Source organism: Canis lupus, chromosome 10, assembly GCF_048164855.1.
Source record: "Canis lupus baileyi chromosome 10, mCanLup2.hap1, whole genome shotgun sequence".
Taxonomy (NCBI): Eukaryota; Metazoa; Chordata; class Mammalia; order Carnivora; family Canidae; genus Canis; species Canis lupus.
The window spans coordinates 66,985,642-67,007,171 of NC_132847.1; the positions used below are offsets into that span (position 1 = coordinate 66,985,642).

The following is a 21,530-nucleotide window of genomic DNA, read 5'->3' on the forward strand; positions in this document are numbered from 1 at the left end:
CCCCTTTTTGATCCTGTGCCTACTTCTTGGGTTCCCTCCTGAACTGCCCGCTGTGGCTTCCAGGGCAGAGCCTTACCCCGTGGGTGGGATCCGTGGATTCTAGCCAGAGCTCTGTTCTTGACCAGCTGTGTGACCCTAAGGAGGGGTCCATAGGCTGGGGCCTGTCCCTCTGTGGAATGGGTGAGAAGCTCCACCTTGCTGTTGGTGGAGGAAGAGAGGAGATATAGAAGTAAGGGTGTGTGACACAGACTGGGCCCGAGCAGGTGTGCAATAGATACTTACTGACTGATGGGCTTCAGGGCGTCGATTGCCTCCAGTCCCAGCCAACCAGGACCAAGTTTCAAAATGGTATCGTTTCCCCCGGTGCCAGACACCCTCAGAGACTGAACAGAAGATCAGGTTTCGGCCTGGTAGAATTAAAACTGGCAGTCCAATTTATTTTTGTAAATTTAGGAAAACCACCCCAAACCCTGGGCCTGTGCTGGAGGGGAGGGGTGAGCAGCAGTGAGGCGTGTGCCCCGAATTCAGCTCCGTTCATTCCTCACAGGAGAGCCACTGCCGTCAAATAAATGCAGAACTGCTCGGTTTATGCTTTTGTCACCTACCTTGCTAGTTTAACTTCGCCCTCTGCCTCCGAGGTTAGCAGGTTTCCTAAACTCTATCCTATTTTTGCAGCCAGGGGGAGGACTGTGTGTGCGCGCACATGCATAAGTGTACATATGCACATATGTGTGTGCACAAATGTGAGCACCTAAGTGCACATACACAGGTGCGTGTGTGTGTGTGTATGTGTGTGTATTTCCTAGAGTTGTCATAACAAAGTACCAGAAACTGGGCAGCTTGAACCACAGAAATGTACTGTCTCACGCTCCTAGAGACTGAACGTGCAAAAACCAGCTACCAGCCCTGGTTCCTTCTGAGGCCTCGAGGGAAGGATCATTCCAAGCCCTTCTACTTGGCTTATAGATCCTGCCTTCCCTCCTGTATCTTCACATTGTCTGTCTTCTAGGTGTTTCTCTGCATCTAAGTCTCTTTTTATACGGGCACCAGTCATCTTGGATTAGGGCCCACCCTAATGAGCACATAACTTGATTACCTCTGTGAGACCCTATTTCCAGATAAGGTCACATTTTGAGGTACTGTGTGTTCAGACTTACACATAGGAAGTTAGGTTTCAATTCGTAACAGTGAGCGTGTGTGTGTGTGTGTGTGTGCTTGTGCACATATGTGCATGTGTGTAGTGAACCGGAGCATCTCAGACTCCACTCAGAAGCATGTCTACGACTTATGGGGCACCTGGCTGGCTCAGTTGGTAGAGCATGAGACTCTTGATTTCAGAGTTGCACGTTAGAACCCTATGTTGGGTGTTGAGATTACTTAAAAATAAAATCTTGAAAAAGAAAGAAAGAAACAAGCCTACTACTTAGATAATAGTATTTTTTTTTAGTTTATTTATTTATTTTTTAGTTTATTTATGTTTTTGCTAACCTCTACACCCAACATGGAGCTCAAACTCGCAACCTCAAGATCAAAATCGCATGTTCCACCGATGGAGCCAGCCAGATGCCCCTAGATACTAGTACTTTCAGAGTACATATTGTTTTCTCTTTTGTGAAGAGGGAAGATTTAAAACAATTTTTCTTATTTTCTACAAACCCCTTACAAAAGCAGAGGGGCCGACATGATTATGTAGAAAGTCCTAGGTACCACTTTTGCCTCTTGGCTTGAAAACATCTCTTCGTGGAAGACCTTCTCCTGGTTTGTCACTCTCGAGCAGAGTAGTGCCACCTTGGGTGTGTGATTTCCCCACCTCTTGTCACTTTAGACTGTTAAGTAGCATCTTGAAATGCCTCTGGCTATACTACAGAACATTCCAATTATTCCAAAGGGTACATAAATTCAGTTTCCATGGCACTCCCTATTGACTTGGTATCACCAAGTTAGCCCTTGAGAAACTCCTAGATATATTTCTAAATAAATTTCGGCATATTAAAAATGTCATTCAGATGTTGGAAATAGTTGTCAAGGAAATACCTTTAGATTCCTTTTCAAAAAAACAGGCCTGCCTGGGCTCCATCTACTCTGATGACTCTTTCCTTGTATGCTTGGGAGGGTCCCAGGAGGTCTGCTTTTCTGGCCAACCCGCAGACCACGGGCAGTCCTGCCGCCAACGTTGGGCTGCTCACCTGCTTCGCCAGGAGGAACTGCTTCCCAAACTGACCCTGAACTCCTGGCTGTGCAGGACCATGCTTGGCACTTGCCCTCCTCTCCCTGTGCACTGCAAATATCCATTCTCTCTCTCTTCTCCACAATGACTTCATGACCTTGCAGGGACCTGAATTCTGACTTTCTAGTCAGCCAGACCTTGAGTTCATCCAGTTTTTTTCTAGGTCAACCCAAAGTTGGGGGCCAGGGGGGTGGAACCTGGGGGCAGTGTTGGGGGCTACTCTGAATACCTACCTGGGCAGGGGAACCCACGTCAACACTAGTCGGCCTTGGTGTGTAGTGCTGGGGGGCTGAGTCTGTGGCACAGAGTGGGGGATGTCTGTGACACTCGTGTCTGCCCAAGGCACCTAGGGATCTATTTTTTGGTTGTTGCTGTTGCTTGGTGGCGGAAGACCCTGGTGAGCTCGGAGAAAGTGGAGCCACTCATTGTGCCCCCACCCCCCCCATGCCCAGACATTCCCTGAAGTTACAGCACTCATCCCAGACTTCATGTTCCTCTGTCCCACTTCAGCACGAGACAGCATATAAGCAACCCTTTAAAATATATCTCCCAAAGACCGTTGCAGGATATAAAAAAAAGTGATGGCGAGGTAATATGAAGTTAAAAAATGTTGGCTACAAAACTTGCATGTACTGCGTGGTCTCCACCGTATTAAATACATATTTCCAAAAAGGAGACTACGTGGAATGCAATGAAAGAGTAACCGATTTCCTCTGTGTGGAAGGAAGACGAATAATGTTTATTTTCCAAATGGTCCACAGTGAGCATTTATGACTTTCATAGACACACACTCACGTCTGTCTATTATAGATGCACGTCTGTATCTCGCCCATTTTACTGGCTCTTCAGGATCTTTCTGATTTTTTTTTTTTTTTTTTTTTTTTTTTTGCTACCTCGGCTTCACCAGGACATTCATTCCCTGCTTGCCCGGGGCTCCTCTGGGCCTTTCCACGAAGAAGGCAGTGGAAACTGGTCTGTCCGCGCACTGAGGGGGACAGACAGGGGGACAGACGCCTGCCCTCCAGGCCGGGCCTCCAGGGAGGGGCCGGGCCTCCCGAAGGAGGTTAAAGTCCTTCTTTGTGTGCATGGCCTTTTAGGGAGCGAGGGAGGGGCGGCTGTGACATCACAGTGTTCCGTCGGGAGGCTGGAAGGAATTTGTCCAACTTGAGCCAGTGCTCAGGAATCTGCCTGGAAAGAGACGCGATGCTGGGGACCTTGGAGACCCACACCCTGTGGGCAGGGTAAGCCGCGGCTGCTGACCTCTCTGAATGTTCTTTTCCTTCTAAGCTGAAAGGAGTGGGCCTCCCATCTGAGGCCAGTCTGGGTGGAGTGGAGGGGTGTGTGTGGGGGGCTGGCAGTGAGGACTACAGGGGGTCCCCCCTCCCAGGCCTCCAGTCCTTTCCTGCTGGAGGGAGAGGGGGCAGCCGAGCTCACTAGCCACTTGCTTCTCTTTGAAACCGGGTCCCAGCACCCGCTTCCCACTTAGAGGCCAGAGAGGGAGCAGCACTGCCGGGGGCGCCTGTAGATTCCCAGGGCCGGGGGCGGGGGGCAGGTGATGCTCACGGACGGTGGCGAGCGCATGTGTCCTTGTGTCCTTGCCAGGACAGACGGCCGACAGCCAGCGCCCCTGCTGACGGGTTTGCTAGTTATTGAGTGACCTGCGGGGCTGCACGGTGGGCCCCCCAGGCACAGCAGCGGCTTGGGGCCTGTCCCCACCGGGAGCCAGCGGGGGGTGTGGCGGCGGCCAGAGGAGCCCCCAGCTCGGATCACGGGCCACAGCATCCTCTGCGGACAAGGGGTTCATCTCCGAAGCATCTGGCACCGTTGCCTCATTCCCTCCTGGCTCACGGGCTCCTCACGGTGGATTTGTGCCGGGTCCTCCCGGGGAGGGGGGGGTGTCTCCGCTGGACCTTCTCTGCCATGAGCGGTTGGCCAGGCAAGAACCCAAGATCCCAAACTATTTTAAAAGCAAGAGGGACACAGCTGAGTTGCAAAGAACTGAAGCTAGCCTTGCTTTTACTTTCGGCAGAATTAGTTACCCTAGAAAGTTCTGGTGGCCGGAGCCAGCGTTCGCTCTGTGGCCTTGATCTCGGTTTATTCTGGAGGGGGGCACTGCCTGGCGGTGCAAAGGGGGGCCTCTGGGGAGAGGAGCATCTGAGGTCTCCTTGACAGAGCACGCTGTTTGTTGAGGAGGAGGTGACGCTTGACCTCCTTGGGGCAGAAAGGAAGCATCTCAGGGGCAATCTTGAGGCCTCCCTGCCACTCGGAGCCCTCCCGGGGGGTGTGGATCTCCGAGCAGCCGAGAGAGCCTTTCACCAGTTGCTATAGAAAAGGCAACAGCTTCCTTCCTCCCTCGACTCCCCCCGCCCCCCCCCCCATCGTCTGCTGCTTTCATGGAGAGCCCGAGCTATAAACGTGTTAATCATACGACACCTTGACATCTTCCAGATGTGCAGCCCGACATCCGAGTCGGGGACTTTGCAGCTGGGTGAAGGGGATGCTATTAATAGGGCAGGCTGTGGTCTTGGGGAGACTCCTTTATGCTATAAATTGACCACTTGCCTTCCACAGAAGTGTGAGCCAAGACATAGTTTGTTCCCAGCAAAGGAAGTTTCCAGAAGTATTTTCATCCCACCTTCAAGCCTGTCTCTGTACCATAAGCCAGAGAGAAGAGCAGGATGGCGATGCCATAGACGTCCTCAGAAAGAAAGGCTGGGCCTGCGGGAACAGGGACGTCTTTGTAGAGCTGTCCCAGTCATATTTGGCTGTAAGGCTGGATGGCAGGAGGTCCGAGAGCCATTGTTGGTGTTAGCTCCCTTTATCAGGGGTCGTAGCCTTAACCCTGAGCACCCCCCCACCCCCATCCTGCTCTAAATTTAGCTTGCAACTGCCTAGGAGTGCTTAGGGGCTTTGAGTCTGGCATGGTTCCATCAACCAGGAGGGGGTCCTTCTTGGGGACTGATGAGGCTTCTGGCTTCCCACAGTCCACACAGGCCCCTGGTCCTCCAGGCCGGAAGAAGCCCTGCGAGGGGGCGGAAGAGGAAAGGCTGCCTCGGCCTGGAATGTGGCCCTGGTGATAGCCTCTCCCCTCCGCTTCCGGGCCCAGAGGCCTGCGCCCAACCAAGGCAGGAAGCCAGGCACTCTCAGTCATCCCCATTCTCTGTTCCCCCACGCGGTGGGTGGAAGGGGCCCGCTCCCAGTCCCCGTCCTTTCTCTGGCCTGCCCCCGGCCTGCCTTCGTCAGCAGGGAGGGCCGGAGGGCTGCAGGCCAGCTGCTGAGGAACTTGGGTGCTCTCAGCTTTCTCCATAAACTTTCTAGCCAGCCCAGTTTGTGCTGTTGAACAGGGCTGTGGTTTTCTTCCCACTTAGCACTTCCTCTGCCTTGTGCTTTTTGCTCTCTTGATGTGACCTGGAACTCCCTGCCTCCAAGGCTGTACACTCCTTGCTGCAGAGCTCAGTGCTCCCCGCCCCCCTCCCCCCCCATGGCCTTGGCCCAAGGCTTGCCACTCTGCAGGTTCTCTGGCATGCTTATCCTCAGGCATGCTTATCCTTGCAGGAATGCACTTTGACCTCCCTCAACCCCTGGGCTCCCCTCCCACACTCCTGGAGTTCCCTCAACCTGGGGAGTCCCTCTGTCCCAGATCTCCAGCTGGTAGCTCTACCCTGGTCCCTTCAAGTCTAATCAAGATCAGGAGACCCATGTGGGCATCTTGCAGGTGTCTTGGCAGGTTCCATTAGCTGGGAGGCATCCCCTCTTTCCATTTACCTTTGTGCCAGAAACTACAGCCAGGAAGTTGAGTCCCATAAGAAACCTTCTAGATGGTTCCACGACATGGACCACAGAACCAGTTCTCTGCCGTGATAACAGTTGTGTCCTGGGTACTCAAAACTTGACTTAGGAAAGAGAGAGAGGATAAGAAGGGAGACCGGAGATGCTCTCTGGTTGCACAGCTATGCGGAAGTCTTATTTTATAGCCACGCCTCTGTACCTAGGCCAAGAATGAGTTTGTATTTTTGGTGGAACTTAAAAATAACTGGATTAAAGGATCAGGTCACCTATTATCTGGGGAAGCGTGTTTCTAATTTAAATATCATGGCCTTAGTAGGAAGTAATCTGGGTTATTCAGAGTAGAAAGCTGGTTGTGCAGCCAGCGCCTGATGTGTGAGTGATCTGGGTCACTGTGTGCATGTAGGGTAGGAGCCCGGAGGTAGCAGCCTGAGGGTGGTGGCAAGGTGGGCGGGGAAGCTTTGAACACAACCAGCATTTCAAATGAGTAGAAGCTTCGGCTTCTTGCCCTTGTAGCAAAGGATACCTTCCTGGTGTCCCTCGGGGCCCAGCCAGGTCGGCCAAGGAAAATGTACCTCCTGCAAGTTCTTTGTGCTCACGATGCTCCCAGCTGCAGGTCCAGGTGCCCTGGGAAGAGAGAACACGCTGCCGTCCGTCACCCCAGCTGGGCAGGTGTCAGGACCCCGATCTGTTTTCTGTGCACATTAACAACAGTCTTCCAGAATCTCACATGTGCTGTGGACTCTGTGGTGTTGGGAAGGAGTCGCAGCCTGTAGGTGTGGGGTCCGTTGCAAAGCCTGCGGTGTGGGATCTTAATATTTTTGCCCCTGGGTTATTGCTCGAGGAAGCATAGAGGACTCTCTTCAGAGGCCAGCTCGAAAGGTAAAATTCCCAGATGGAGCAGGAAGTCAGCACCCTCGTTTCTAACTGGAGGGCCCTGCAGGTAGAGCAGAAGGTAGGAAACTGAACTCAGTCTCCAGGAAGTCTGTCTCTGTTCAGTTCTGAATAAAGGGGGGAGAGGGGTCTCTGGCCTCGGAAGCCAAATTGTGAGTCTCCCATCACTTCTAGAGACGCAGGGGTGCAAAATGTCCACCCGAGAGCCAAGTAAATACTCTTTAAAGCTATCCGCCCTTCTTAACGTACCCCTAGACGTTTTGGAAGCCTGCTGTCACTGAGGACACTTTTTGAGGTATTGGGAGAGAATTTGAAGAACCAGCTTTCAAATCCTGGCTGTGCCACTTCCTAGCCAGGTGATCTTGGGAAAAATCTTTCAGTTTCTCTAAATTTGATATTCTAAAGTTTTTAAGACAAAAGTAGACAACTCTGCCTTTCTGCTTGCCAGGGGGCCCTGCTACAGGTTATCAGCTGAGAACGTGTATGTGCATGCCCCGTGAACAGTGTGTCCATAGTAAAAGGGGGTGTGACACTCAATCGTGTGCCCACAGGACAGGCTCCTTAAGCTGCCTCGTTCACTCGCACATCTGCATGGCTCGTAGAGTACAGGCTACGGTCCACGTTCCGTTCAGACTGCTGAGTTCACCTCTGCTCCAGATGTGGCGGGAGCCCCCCATCTGGGTGGCTCTTGACTGTCCATTCCATCGCATCTTCAGATTTTGACTTTTAAAGGCAGGAGGCAATGACTTTATGCAATTACTCTGTTTCTTGCAGCAGCAAATGCATCTTCTAATTGTTCTCGGCTTCAGCTAAACTTAATGTTTGAGGATCTGGAGTAGGAAAAGATTAGGGAGGTTAGAGGTGCCTTAGGTCTGACTTTTAGCTTTGCCTGGGCCTTTCGCCTCTAAATGCGTCCTGTTTTCTTTTCAAAAATCAAAGTGTCACCATCACCCCATCACCCCCCCGCCCCTGCCCCCAAGAAAGCCAGTTCGCAGAGAGAATTTAACATGTCAGGGGAAAATTGCTTAATGATAAGGAACATTTGCATTAAACACTTTGCAGTTTACATAGCGCCTTTTTCTTTCTTTCTTTCTTTCTTTTTTTTTTTTAAGACTTATTTTATTTGAGAGAGAGAGAGAGCACATGCACATGGCAGGATGGGGAGGGGCAGAGGGTGAAAGAAAGAGAGACTCTCAGGCAGCCTCCCTGCTGAGTGAGGAGCCCGGCCTAGGCTGGATCTCCTAACCCTGAGACCATGACCTGAGCCAAAATCAAGAGTCAGATGCTTAAGCGACTAAGCCAGCCAGGCGCCCCTGCATAGTACTTTTAAACACATTAATCTAATTCCCAAAACAGATTTGAGAGATCTTGTCATGAGTCCAGCTTACAAAGGAGTTATATTCTTCCAAGAAGAGTCCCGTGATGGTCTTGCACAGGGTCTGCAGAACTTTCACTGGAAACACAGGCCCCCAGGTTGTGAATTAACCCAGACTAACTTGCTTTGCATGACTTTTAAGTACATTTTGGTAAGTAGTGGCAGCTTGAGACACAGCCCGGCTACTAGGTTATAATTAAAGCAGGTGTTGGACTGCTGGCACTCATACAGATATTTATTAAATGAACATTTGTAGAAGTAGGCATAAAACCTACTGCCTGCAACCTCAAAGAAATCTCAGCTCTGGAAGATTCTAGATGCTCCAACCCCACCTTGCATGAAGATAGATGAGGCGGTTTTACAAGGACAGGATTCCCTTACTGTAGAGTAGTTGTTAAACAACCAAAGTCCTCTGAACCCAAGACTGGGGAAAGGGCGGTTTGGATTTGGTTTTCGGTCTCCAAGACCAGCCCTAAGGGTATATAAGCCATGGTGCTCTCTCTGTCCGTAAATCCTATTCAGGAGTAAATCCTATTCAGGAAAGCTCGGAGAACATCTCTAATCTGCACATTTGAACACCACCAATTTCACCGATTTCTAACATTTATTATGCTAATTGACAAGCCACTAATTTCACTGATGAAAACCCATTTCTCACCTTCATTATGCCAATTAGCAAAGCCTCAGGGGGCCATGGGAGTAAAAGAGAGCTAAACTACCCAGGAAGGAACCACCTAGGGGGCCTGGAATTTCTGATTAGATCCTGGTTGACCAGTCTTGGGATATATATCCCCAGTCCGGATGGCCGTCTGCCCCTGGATATAATTTAAGCTGTATTACATTGTCTCTGTCCACACATCTTAAAGTAAATAGTAGATATCCTGACCAGCTATTAGCTATTCTGGGAAGCCGTAGTCTGGCAGGTGATATGTGTCATGCTGTTAGGGCTCCACCTGGAGGGTCAGCAGGGGGAAATCTAGGGATCTCCCATGGGTCTCTTAGCACCCTTTCAAAATCCAGTTTGGTGGTTTTTCTTTCTTTCTTTTGCTTTCTTTTCTTTTCTTTTCTTTTCTCTTCTTTTCTTTTCTTTTCTTTCTTTCTTTCTTTCTTTCTTTTTTTTTAAGTAAGCTCTATGCCCAATGTGGGGCTTGAACTCACAACCCCACGCCCCCAAATCAAGAGTCATATATGTTCTACATACTGAACCAGTCAGGCGCCTCTGATGGTTCATTTATATCTTTTTTTTTTTTTTTTTTTTTCATTTGGGGCACAGTTTATTTCAGAAAGGACTTTCCGGTTCATTTAATGAATGTGTAGTTTATCTGAATCTGGAATCGGGTTCATCTTATCAAGCATGGAGAAAATTCTAGTCTTTCTAATCTTCAAAGGGAACAATAAGCATTTGTTGGTTTAAGCAACACATCATTTAATGACACCAAGCCCAGATTCCTGCCAAATCTGTGCTTTGGAATTTCCAGTCCACTTCCATTTACCTGGTGTACTTACTGGGGGCTTTGATTGCATCAGGCCATCTTGCAGGAAGGTAAATTCATCCTATTGAGAAGAGAATTCAGGAATTTGCTCTTTTGTTATAATTGTTGCCTAACTTTACAAGAACCCAGGACCTCTGATGCGTGATTGTGAATCAGTAATGCAGCATAATCTCTCGAATCACTTCTATCCTGATTAGGATGTAGAGCTGCTGCTCCCTGAAGTAGGTAGAACTGAGTGTCAAGAAAAATACTCCGCATTTGTGGAAAGAAGTGGGAGGAGCCCCCTTGTAACTAACAGGAAGGAGAGAGAACCAGCTTCCTGTTTACACCCTCCAGTGTCTTTCAATTTTTTTTTTAAAACAAATGCATTGGAACAGAATCTTCTCAAATTACACAGGAACTCCAGACTCTTGACTTTTACCAGTAATTAGCATTTTTAAGATCTCAGTTTGACACGTCATAGAAGACAATCAAGGAACGAGACTCATCATTGTCTGACTCAAAGCTCATGGTAGTTTTTTTGGACACAGCAAAAACATATTGTCAGATGCTATTCTCAGACTTTTAAAATTTTGAATTGGAAAACTTGCTACTTCAGAAAATATGCCTTGGTATAATTAAGTTCTATAAGAGAAAAAAGGCTGGCAGGGCATCTGTTTGTCCATCGTCCAACACTTGAGAAGTACCAAGGAGAAAGAGAGGAGGTGCTCTTGAGCCATGCTGTGGGGGTGGGCTCCGGACCTTCTGTCTCTGTGATTAGCAGCTGATCACTAGAGGCAAGTTTTTCCCTCCTCCCAACTAAATACGATCCAAAATAGACTTAAGGCTTCCTAGGAAGCTTTTGTTAAGAAAAAAGTGTTGTCTCATGGAGCTTATGGTTGCTGCTAATCTCATTATCACCCTACAAAATAAGCCTCCTGCATGTTTAATGAATGGATTGACTAATAAAGTATAGAATGAATTCTTTGCCTTTTTAGCTTCTTTTACTGTTACTTTGCCCTCTGTCCTCTTATATCAACTAAAGTATTTCATGTTTCATAGGGCAGTGATTTTCAACCATATTTTCAGTTTCAAGCTTCCTACCATTTTCCTACCTTTTTTTTACCCCAAACCAAAAAGGATATAAGAAAAGTTCTACTTGGGCAGCCCGGGTGGCTCAGCAGTTTAGCACCACCTTCAGCCCAGAGCATGATCCTGGAGACCCGGGATCGAGTCCCATGTCAGGCTCCCTGCACAGAGCCTGCTTCTCCCTCTGCCTGTGTCTCTGCCTCTCTCTCTCTGTTTCTCTCATGAATAAATAAATAAAATCAAAAAAGAAAAAAAAGAAAGAAAGAAAAGCTCTACTTATTCCCATAAAGAATGTTAGCAGTCAATCATTGGCCAAATGAAGCCAGGGTGGGAGGGTCACAGATAATCGGACTCTCACGGTGGCAGTGCCTTGTATCTTTTTTTGTTGGTCTGTTTATTCCAGTAATGGCTTTCCATGGAGAGGGCTAATTTTGACCTAGGTTCATTTGAAACTGAATGGCAGCCAGGACATTTCAGGCATTCAAATTTTCTGTAATTTTTAATGACACAGAAGTCCCTGGCAATTGCCTTACAAAAAAAAAAAAAAGTCTAGTTGATATTTTTAAAAGGCAGTAGAAGCGTCTTTGACATGTCTTTTGAGTTCATTCTAATGATAGAAGAACCACTAGTTAATGATGGTAAAAAAGAAAAGAAAATAAAGATTTTAGCATTATAAATATCTGGTATTACAGTACCAGACTTGGACAAAGACCAGAGCTAGACTGGAAGGTCATCCAAGACCCAAAGGTGTTGACAAATGAATAGTTGTTGTTGTTGTCTATGACTAAAGAAGGAACATCTATTACTTGAATGATTTAGGTCTAAAGGGGAATGTAAAAAATAAAGAGTGAAGGAAACCCCCAGTTCATGGATAACCATGAGAGTTTTTCAGCATTCTGACAGCAGCGCAAGAGCACATAGGGTGAATTCCCATGTTGTCCTGAGTCTCATCAACAAATCCATACTATGCACCCTCCTTGGAGGGATTTTGAAATGACTCCCCTCAGAATCATCCTAAGGTGGTGTTTTATAATTACGTTCTGCGATATTAAAATCGTTTACAATGGACACAAACGAAAATGATACCATCTTACAGTTTTGCGTGAACTCTGTCAATAATACCAGGCACACACCATAGACTGGAGAGAGGAAGACAAACTTGACCAAGGTGTCAGTGAACTCCTTGAGGGGACACCCATTAATTAAGCTCACAATTCACCACTGAATTTTCTGAGATAAACCAGAGTCCTTGCATATGAAAAGAAAAATCATCCTAGGATTTGAAAATTAATTTTACAAATCCCAAATAACAAAATTACATGGGATTGGTAGTTGGTGAAAAAGGTGGGATTTATTTTGAAACGAAGAAGATGTCGTCTTTCTTTCTTTCTTTCTTTCTTTCTTTCTTTCTTTCTTTCTTTCTTTCTTTTTTTCTTTCAAGATTTTGTTTACTTATTCATGAGACACACACACACACAGAAGCAGAGACATAGGCAGAGGGAGAAGTAGGAAGGGACCCCGGGATCATGACCTGAGCTGAAGGCAGATGCTCAACCACTGAGCCACCAGGTGCCTTTTCTTATTTAACACCAGGATTGGAGCTTATCACATACAGTGCATTTAGGGAACTGGAGTGGAGCTGCTGGCCACTAACTTTTCGAAGCAACACTCACTCCTTAAGTAAGGAGTATTGTTTTGATGTAGTCCCAGAGAACAGAACTGTGCGGTCGGGGGCTTTGGTTATGGTGTTTATAATGCACATGCTCAATTAAGAGCCAGGACAATGTGGGCACTGTAGCCATTAAGGGGCCTTGGGAGGAATCTACCGTTTTCCAGTATTTTATTTTGGAAAAATTTTCCAAGAAGTTTCTTGCCTCCAAAAGAATTGCATCACCTCTGGCAGAGAATCACGTTTTCAAGAAGAATTGCTCATGCGAAAGGACCATCTTATTATAGCTGGGGACACACAAATGGTCCTATTACGTTTCTGGAGTGGTAGTTTGCTGTTAAAATATCTTCCAAAACTCTGGTACAATCGCTAATAGAATCTCTTCTCCTTTTGAAGATCTCTGAACAGTGTCTTCAAACGATCTGAATCTTAGGTTACTTTGAAATTTAAAAACGGGATAAGCATGTGTTGTAAGTTCCCTCCGGGACCACCCCGCAAACAAAAAACGGGGAATCTGTAACTTAGGGAGGTTTGCGTAGGAGTCACCACAACAAAAGGAGCGTGTGAGAAATTACTAGAAGGGAACTCTCTGTTCCAAGGAACTCGTCATCGGTTCACTTTTCCTTCCAGCGAGTTACCAAGTAATTCCCCCCGGGTTGGCTTCCGCATGAGGTTTCGCGTCTGACTCTGATTTTGGTGGTGTCTGTCTCTCTTCCAGAAGCCCCCCCAGCTCTCCGAGGATGATATCCGGCTAGAGGGCCAGAGAGCCGACGGCAGTGCCGACCCCCTGGAGCCTGCGCCCAGCGCCCTTCCCCCAGACCACCAAGCCATGGAAATTGAGGTGTCGCTGGCAGAATGTAAAAGCAAAAGCGTCCCGGGAATCAGCTGCGCCCCGCATTCCATGGACCGCTCCTCCCCTTTCTACTCGCCCCCCCACAACGGGCTCCCGGCCGACCGCCCCGAGGTTCTGGATAACGATGTGGCCCGAGAGATCCGCTACCTAGACGAGGTGCTGGAGGCCAGTGGCTGCGACGCCCCGGCGGCGGACGGGGCTTACAACGGCACGTGGTCCCCGGAGCCCCTGGAGTCCCCGGAGCCCCCGGAACCCCCGGAGCCCGGCCTCAGCCCCCCTGCCCGTGCAGCCGGCCTGCCCCAACCCGCGGGGAGCGCAGCGGCTGGACGGGTCCCTCCGCCCACTGAGGCCACCACCGGCTCCCCCGGGGGCGCCCAGGCGGAGGCCACAGAGGCCAACGGCCGCGCCCCGGCCCTGGACCAGCCCCGGGACGCGCTGGCGGGGCGCGGGGGCAGCGGCGTGCGGGCGCCCGGGGGCGCGGGCCGCGAGGGGGAGCCCACGCTCACCACGCTGAAGAAGGAGGCCAAGTTTGAGCTGCGCGCCTTCCACGAGGACAAGAAGCCCTCCAGGCTCTTTGAGGACGACGAGGGCGAGCGAGAGCAGTACTGCGTCCGCAAAGTGAGGCCGTCGGAGGAGATGCTGGAGCTGGAGAAGGAGAGGAGGGAGCTCATCCGGAGTCAGGCCGTGAAAAAGAACCCTGGCATTGCGGCCAAGTGGTGGAACCCTCCCCAGGAGAAGACCATCGAGGAGCAGCTGGACGAGGAGCATCTGGAGTCGCATAAGAAGTACAAGGAGCGCAAGGAGAGGAGGGCGCAGCAGGAGCAGCTGCTGATGCAGCAGCAGCAGCAGCAGCAGCAGCAGCAGCCGCCGCTGCCCCAGCCCCAGCCCCAGCCCTGTGCAGCACCTGCCGCCCCCCGGGACCCCGCCGGCACCACAGAACATGCAAAGGAGGACATTGTCACTGAACAGATAGACTTCTCTGCTGCCCGCAAACAGTTCCAGCTCATGGAGAGTTCCAGGCAGACGGTGGCCAAGGGCCAGAGCACACCCAGGCTCTTCTCCGTCAAGCCCTTCTACAAGCCCCTGGGGTCGGTCAGCTCAGACAAGCCGCTGACCATCTCGAGACCAGCTTCCATCGGGGCGCCTCGGGAAGACCCCGGGGCATCCGCAGCCAAGGGGCAGAAAGCCAGCTGTGGCCCGGAGAGCCAGTCTTCGGGGGGAAGCCAGGGCAGCGCAGCTCCTCCGGGGAAGGAAGGGCCCTACAGTGAGCCTTCCAAACGCGGGCCCTTATCCAAACTGTGGGCAGAGGACGGGGAGTTTACCAGTGCCCGGGCCGTCCTCACTGTGGTCAAGGATGACGATCCTGGGATCTTGGATCAGTTTTCCAGGTCAGTGAATGTCTCCCTGACCCAAGAGGAGCTGGACTCTGGTTTGGATGAATTGTCCGTGAGGTCCCAGGACACCACTGTCCTGGAGACCCTGTCCAATGACTTCAGCATGGACAACATCAGTGACAGCGGGGCATCCAACGAAACCACCAACGCCCTCCAGGAGAACTCACTGGCCGATTTTTCTCTGCCCCAGACTCCGCAGACGGACAACCCTTCGGAGGGCCGAGGGGAAGGCGTCTCCAAGTCATTTAGTGATCACGGTTTCTATTCCCCTTCTTCCACGCTGGGAGATTCGCCGTCGGTGGATGACCCCTTGGAATATCAGGCTGGTCTCCTGGTGCAGAATGCCATTCAGCAGGCCATAGCCGAGCGAGCGGACAGGGCCGCGTCCGAAGCCAGCCAGCGTGGGCCCGAAGCACAGGGACCCCGAGAAAGTCTGGAGGAAGTGGGGGGCGCTGGGGCCCCCGGCTCGGAGAAGCCGCAGAGCATGTTTGAGCCACCCCAGGTGTCCTCCCCTGTTCAGGAGAAAAGGGAGGTGTTGCCAAAGATTCTGGCCACTGAAGACCGGGCGCTCAGGGACACGGGGCCCTCCCAGCCGCCGCCCGCGCTGCAGCCCCGCGGCCCCGTGAGCATGGAAGAGGCCAGACCTGAAGGGAGCTACTTCAGCAAGTACTCGGAGGCCGCCGAGCTCAGGAGCACGGCCTCGCTCCTGGCCACCCAAGAGGCCGATGTGATGGTGGGGCCCTTCAAGCTGAGGTCGAGGAAGCAGCGGACTTTGTCCATGATCGAAGAAGAGATCCGAGCAGCCCAGGAAAGGGAAGAGGAGCTGAAGAGGCAGAGACAAGTCTTGCAGAGCACCCAGAGCCCCAGGGCCAAGAGCGCCCCGTCGCTGCCCTCCCGAGCGTCCAGCTGCAAAACCGCTCCAGGTGAGTGAGGCGCGCACCAGGGACAGCCGCTGCGGCGATCGGCGGGCTGCAGCTTGCGTGTCTCTTTGCGGAGCCTCCTCTGCGTGTGGCTAGAGTCCGCGTCAAAGGGCACCGACACCAGGGGTCAGTGTCCAGAGACGGGCAGCGGAAGTCAAAGTGTCCCCTACAGGGACCCTGGGCCTGGCGGGTGTGCCAGTTCCCTGACGGTGCAATCGCTTCTTTCTCGTGGCTCTGCTCCGGGTCTGGTTTAGTAGAGGATTGTTCTCTTTTATACGAAAAGGCTGCCTCTGGCCGAGGGGGGGCCCGTGTGTGGCACAGACCCTCACAGGGGGAGCCTACGTGTGGACTGCTGGGCGTCCGTAGCTTGACCCTTAGTATCTGTGGTTAAAGCAGACCCAGCTGATTGGGGCATGTGCTCTGCTAACCCCTGCTAAATGCCAGATCCTTTCTAGCAATGACAGTCCTGACCCGGCGTTCCAGACTGACCCGTAGAAGATGTTTTTATCCTTCTGTAGGATTGGATTTGTCTTCCTTTTAGTCATCACAATGCAGTTGCCTTGGAATCAGGGGTGGTCTCATTCATTGTTGTCCTATGTTTCTCTCATTTGGAGAGAAATTCAGTTATTCTGTTAAAGGCACGTCTTGAGTCCCTTCCCATTGTCTGTGCAGTCCCTTTCTTGAAAGCTTTGTATAAATGATTGGTGCTAATTATGGTGGTAATTAATGTTGCTACCATTATGGATAACAGTGCAACCTACTGTAGTTTTTATTTCCTATTTGGATATGACGGCAATTGGAGAGCCACGTGTGTAGGAGAGAAGTACTGCTCAAAGTGTGGTCTGGGCTAGTCCCTGGACTCTGTGACGGGTCCACAATGAGAATAAGTACAGACATCGAGAACAAGCACTTGACGATTCTTGTTGCAATTTGATATCGTCCTCAAATCCAAGTGTGGAATTTTGTGTCTTTTTTTTTTTTTTTTTTTTTTTAAGTATTGGTTCATAATGGACTGAGGGATAACTTCTTTCACTGGAGACCATCCAAAAAAGCATTACCTAACATATAATTGCTGGCATTTGACTTAGTTTATCCAGATCTTAATCCCATCTTGACACTTGGCTTCCATCATATCTACAGTGACTCAAGGTAACTCTTTCAATTATTAATTTTTAGATTTTGAAATAATCTTAACCTAAAGAAAAGTTCCCTGGTACAAATATCTTTTATTCTGAACCATTTGAGAGTAAGTTGCCAACATGAGGCCCCATCATGCTCAGTTTTGTAGAGTGTCCCTCAGCTTGGGTTTGCCTATGCTTTCACATGAGTACATTTAGTTATGCATCTTTGATGGGAATACCACAAAAATAATGCCATATTCTTCTCACTATATCCAATCAGGTGTCCCTTACAGGGACAGATACTGACTTTTTTCGCGATATTAATTTTGATCACTTGTTCCAGGGAGGGTCTGACAGGCTTCTACAGTAAAATTACTGTGTCCTTTGTAATTAATAAATATTCTGTGGGGAGTTACTTTGGCACTATGTAATATTTATTCCATTCCTCATCATACTTCAGATCTATTCACGTATCTATTTATGTCACTGTGGTCTTTTGGATTGCTATTATATTCAGTGGGTTAGAATCCATTTCCATTATTTTATTCTTAGTTTGTTTAGACATAGCTTATGGGAGCCTTTTCAAGCTAACTTTGGTGTCTTTTTGACATGTCCTCATTATTCGCTCAGCATGTCTTTTAGGACACCACAAGGTGTTCCAGTCTCATCTTATGCTTTCCTAACCCCGAAATCAACCATTTCTTCAAATAGCACTAATTCCTGTTAGAGGAGAATAGGATTTAGAAACCAAACTCCAGGTGCTTGGTGTGCTCATTGTTATTGGATTGTCACTGCTCCAAGACACTTTCAAGAAGCCGAATTAGAGAATATACACACATCCTGTCCGTCTGTCTGTTGATCCACCTACCTACATGCCTATCTGTCTTGAAAACCATGAGCTCACCTTGATACTTCCAATTCTTGATACTTTCAAATCTAATACCAGCAGGTTCATATTCTCTTGATATTTTCAGTTCTTGGTACTTTCAAATCTAATACCAGAGGGGTCATATTCTCTCCATATTTGTAACCTCCTTCTTGACAACAAGATACCTGTTTCTCACTATCCTCAGTGTGTTTATTATTTGATCAATTCCTTCCTCACCTTACATAACCAATCTCCTATTTTCCTTCTCCAACTTGGGCCCCAGTACCATGTGCTAGATCACCGCTCTTCCCCACCCACCCTGCTGTGGCTCCGCCACACCACTCTGAGCCACTGTGATTCCTCTCACCCCCACTGCAGCGCTATCTTGTTGAGCCCCTCCCCAATGGCTTTTGGACTAAATTGTTCATGAAGGAAAGAAAGAGAAGAGAAAGAGGAAAAGCATGGTGACTTTCTTGTTATAGTTTTTAATTCCTGTAGGTCACAGGGCAGTGGCCAGCTGAGTGAGGCAAAGAAAAATTTCAAGGGCATTTGTATGTGTATGTGCTTAATAGAGACTGGTTGGCTTTTTCCAAAGATCCTTAGTTGTCAGATTCACTTGAAATTCTTGTGGGCTAGCTTGACACAGAGATGCCAGTGGGCATTCTATATAGTATCCTAGAAATAATTTTCATACCACTCAAATTCAGCCCAATCTGAGAAGCCTACTTCACATGCAAATGACTCTAAAGGGCCTGCATAAGAACTCAAAGTCTCGCGGAGGAAACTTCTTCAGGCATCTCAGCAACTTCTGTTCACTTGGAAGATAGAACACCATGGCCCTCCTATCAGTTAGAGCTAGCTCTATGTACCTAACTCTCCTTTTACATTATTTTATTATAGAACCTTCCATAAAGTGCATGTGCTCAGTAGGTATTTTCAGTTTTCTTTACCTCTTAGTTGAATCTCCCACCATATCACCCCCCCCCCTTTATTTCTAGCCTGTCCATACAAATCGAACATTTCAACACTTTCCCCTATTCCCAGACCTGTTGTGGTCTCCCAGGGCTTTCCCACCCGGCTTAAAATAAGACAGGGTTCTTAGTTTGCCCTCAGCATCCCAGCAGCCCAGGCCTGATTTTCCTAGCACTTCCCTCCATGCTAATGCTAATATCCCTTCTGCATGGTAATTCATCCATGCAAGTCTGTGTACTGCAATGATCTCATTGTTGCACTGAACACAATTGTGGTAAGGACACATGTGCACCTCATTCCTTCATCTTTATCTCTAGAACTTTTGAAGTCAGTGGCAGGGCTTCCCAGAATTACAACATGGATTGAAAAAAAAAAAAAAAAACTGAACACAAGATGTAATTCTCTCTCTATCCATGCCTGGAAATGTTTGGAGTATTGCTTGGCTAGCCAGCCTCCAAGTTCATGATTAGGGAGGAGGCGGACACATTGTTCTGAACAGCTAGCCTGGACGATTCATAGCCAGGGTTGGAACTGCTTGCTCCAAATTTGGTTTTGTGAATGGAGATGATGCTAAATTCTTCCTGTAATACTCCACACGTCCCACCAGAGAGGTGATTCAGCTGATTGGTTCCATGACTCAGCTTGAGGATTGATTATTAGGTGATGAAAAATATGATTTTTAACTTCTCCTCTGGCGGAAGTCATGCTGGGAACATGCTAGGATCCTGAACCCTAAGGGAAGTAGAATTCACTGAGGGCCAAGATGTCCTAGGGAAAAACAAATCTGCGAATTCTCCCCAACCATTCCCCAGGTGTTGAAAAGATAACTTGTTTTTCCATTTAGTTTCCTTGCCTTTCAAAGATGGAGAAGATATTTTTAAGAGGACATCGTTATTCTCAAAAGCAAGTTATTAGGAAAATTCTTTTGGAAATTGTATCCTGTTGGCCCTTAGGTGATTTTAAAGGAAGAAGTTTCACTTAAATGGGGTCTGTGTGACTTTTGCTCATACAGAGGTGAGCAAGGCAGATGCAGTCCCTGCACTCAGGGAACTGACAGTTCAATGAGAGAAACAGTATCAAAGATGACAATTTCATGACAGAGAAGCATGAAAACCTATAGGAGCACAGATCAAGAAAGATCACCTTATTGGGAGTCTAAGGGAAGTCTTCCTTTCTTAGGAAACCACCATCCATGCTTTGAACTGAAGGAGAGGTTGGGTTCCTAGGGTGGAGGGGCACTTGTTCCAGTGAGAAGGAAGGGCACCTAAGGAGGCCCAAAAGGAAGAGAGAACTTGGTTTACTTAAATAAAGTCAGGGTAGGCTAAAGGAAGAAATTTGAAACAAAATGAAAGTAAGTTGGTTTGGAGCCAGACCATGAAGAGCTGCCTTCATCCTTGAATTGATGGAGTAAAAGTCTTCCTGCTTTAATGAGTCCATCCCACCAGCTTTTCTTGAGCTCTTCCTGTGTACAAGAACTTCTAAAGGCCTGGTGCCATCTTGACAAAGGCCGTGTGTCCTGTGAGAGGCCATATTTCCAAGACTGAACATGTGTGTGCCTTCTGTTGATAATACTCAAAAGTAGAGAAGAAAAGAAGCATTCCAGCAGGGGCACTAGCCTAATCTGAACGTGCTACCTGCAGCACTGCTGGAAACACCCTTGAGGTTCACATTTGGGAGGAAAACCCAAACATTTTATCGAAGTTACGTTTTGGATCTTTTCAAACATCCTTTCACATTCGGGCTGTCAACAGACGGTACTCATTTTAGTGCCTGTTATCTATTATTAGATATCCTGGTTTCACTTCCAAGTTCTGGGCATGACAGAGAAACCCAGTTAGTTAGGTGATGCTTACTTTTGTTTTTAAAAATAGTTTCCGTTTTCATGCCAGATGTTGCACTGATCTACCAAGTCGGAGAATTTGCCCAGTGGGAGATTTGGGGGAAGTGGTAAAGGAGAAGGTGTGGATATTGAGTTCCCTAACTTGGAGTTCATGTCTTTTAATAGGTGGAAAGATGTGAGAGTTATATATCTTATAAAGATAAAATTTCCAGGGAGTTTCAACTCCTACCCTCAGTTTGAATTAAGATTACCCACGAGGGGAACCCTCTTGCACTATTGATGGGTGCAAGCTGGTGTAGCCACTCTGGAAAACAGTGTGGAGGTGCCTCAGAAAGTTAAAAATAGAGCTACCCTATGACCCAGCAATTGCATTTACTGAGTATTTATCCCAAAGATCCAGATATAGTGAAATGATGGGACACCTGCACCCCAGTGTTCATAGTGGCAATGTCCACAATTGCCAAACTGTGGAAGGAGCCATGATGTCCTTCAACAGATGAATGGATAAAGAAGATGTGGTCTATATATATAGAATGGAATATTACTCAGCCATCAGAAAGGATGAACATCTACCATTTACATCGATGTGGATGGAACTGGAGGGTATTATGCTGAGTGAAAGAAGTCACTCATATGTGGAATATAAGAAATAGTGAAAGGGACCATAAGGGAAGTGGGGAAACTGGGGAAAAATTAGAGAGGAAGACCAACCATGAGAGACTCCCAACTCTGTGAAACAAGCAAAGGGTTGCAGAAGGGGAGGTGGGTGGGGGCATGGCGTAACTGGGTGACGGGCATTAAGGAAGATATATGATGAGATGAGCACTGGGTCTTCTACTATATGTTGGCAAATTAATTTAAATAAAATTTTTAAAAAAGATTACCCGGGAGATGACCATTACGTTATTATAAAGATTAGTGACTGGGTCTTGTCTTTTTTTTTTTACTCTTATCTTGAAAAATCATAAATAAAAGTCCTGGACAGAAAAAAAAAGTATTGATTAGCAGCACAGTATTCATGAAGGAGAGCTTGGTGGCTTATCCCATGTG

The 21,530-nt window shown here is 48.4% G+C and overlaps 1 protein-coding gene and 1 long non-coding RNA gene across 12 annotated transcripts in view; one reads left to right on the plus strand and one right to left on the minus strand.

Moving 5' to 3' along the window:
- The window catches only part of PALM2AKAP2 (PALM2 and AKAP2 fusion), a 469,130-nt gene that overhangs the window by 421,025 nt on the left and 26,575 nt on the right, over positions 1-21,530 (plus strand). For all 11 annotated transcript variants that reach the window (XM_072842284.1, XM_072842286.1, XM_072842288.1 and 8 more), the window contains one exon: positions 13,231-15,682. In XM_072842284.1, coding sequence (XP_072698385.1) covers positions 13,231-15,682 — 2,452 coding nt within the window. The remainder of the gene's footprint in view (positions 1-13,230; positions 15,683-21,530) is intronic.
- LOC140641849 (uncharacterized) lies at positions 4,618-10,046 on the minus strand. Its single transcript, XR_012038467.1, has 3 exons — positions 9,789-10,046; positions 5,993-7,737; positions 4,618-4,945 (listed from the first exon to the last, which is right to left on the minus strand). It is a non-coding gene; the product is annotated as an uncharacterized lncRNA (long non-coding RNA).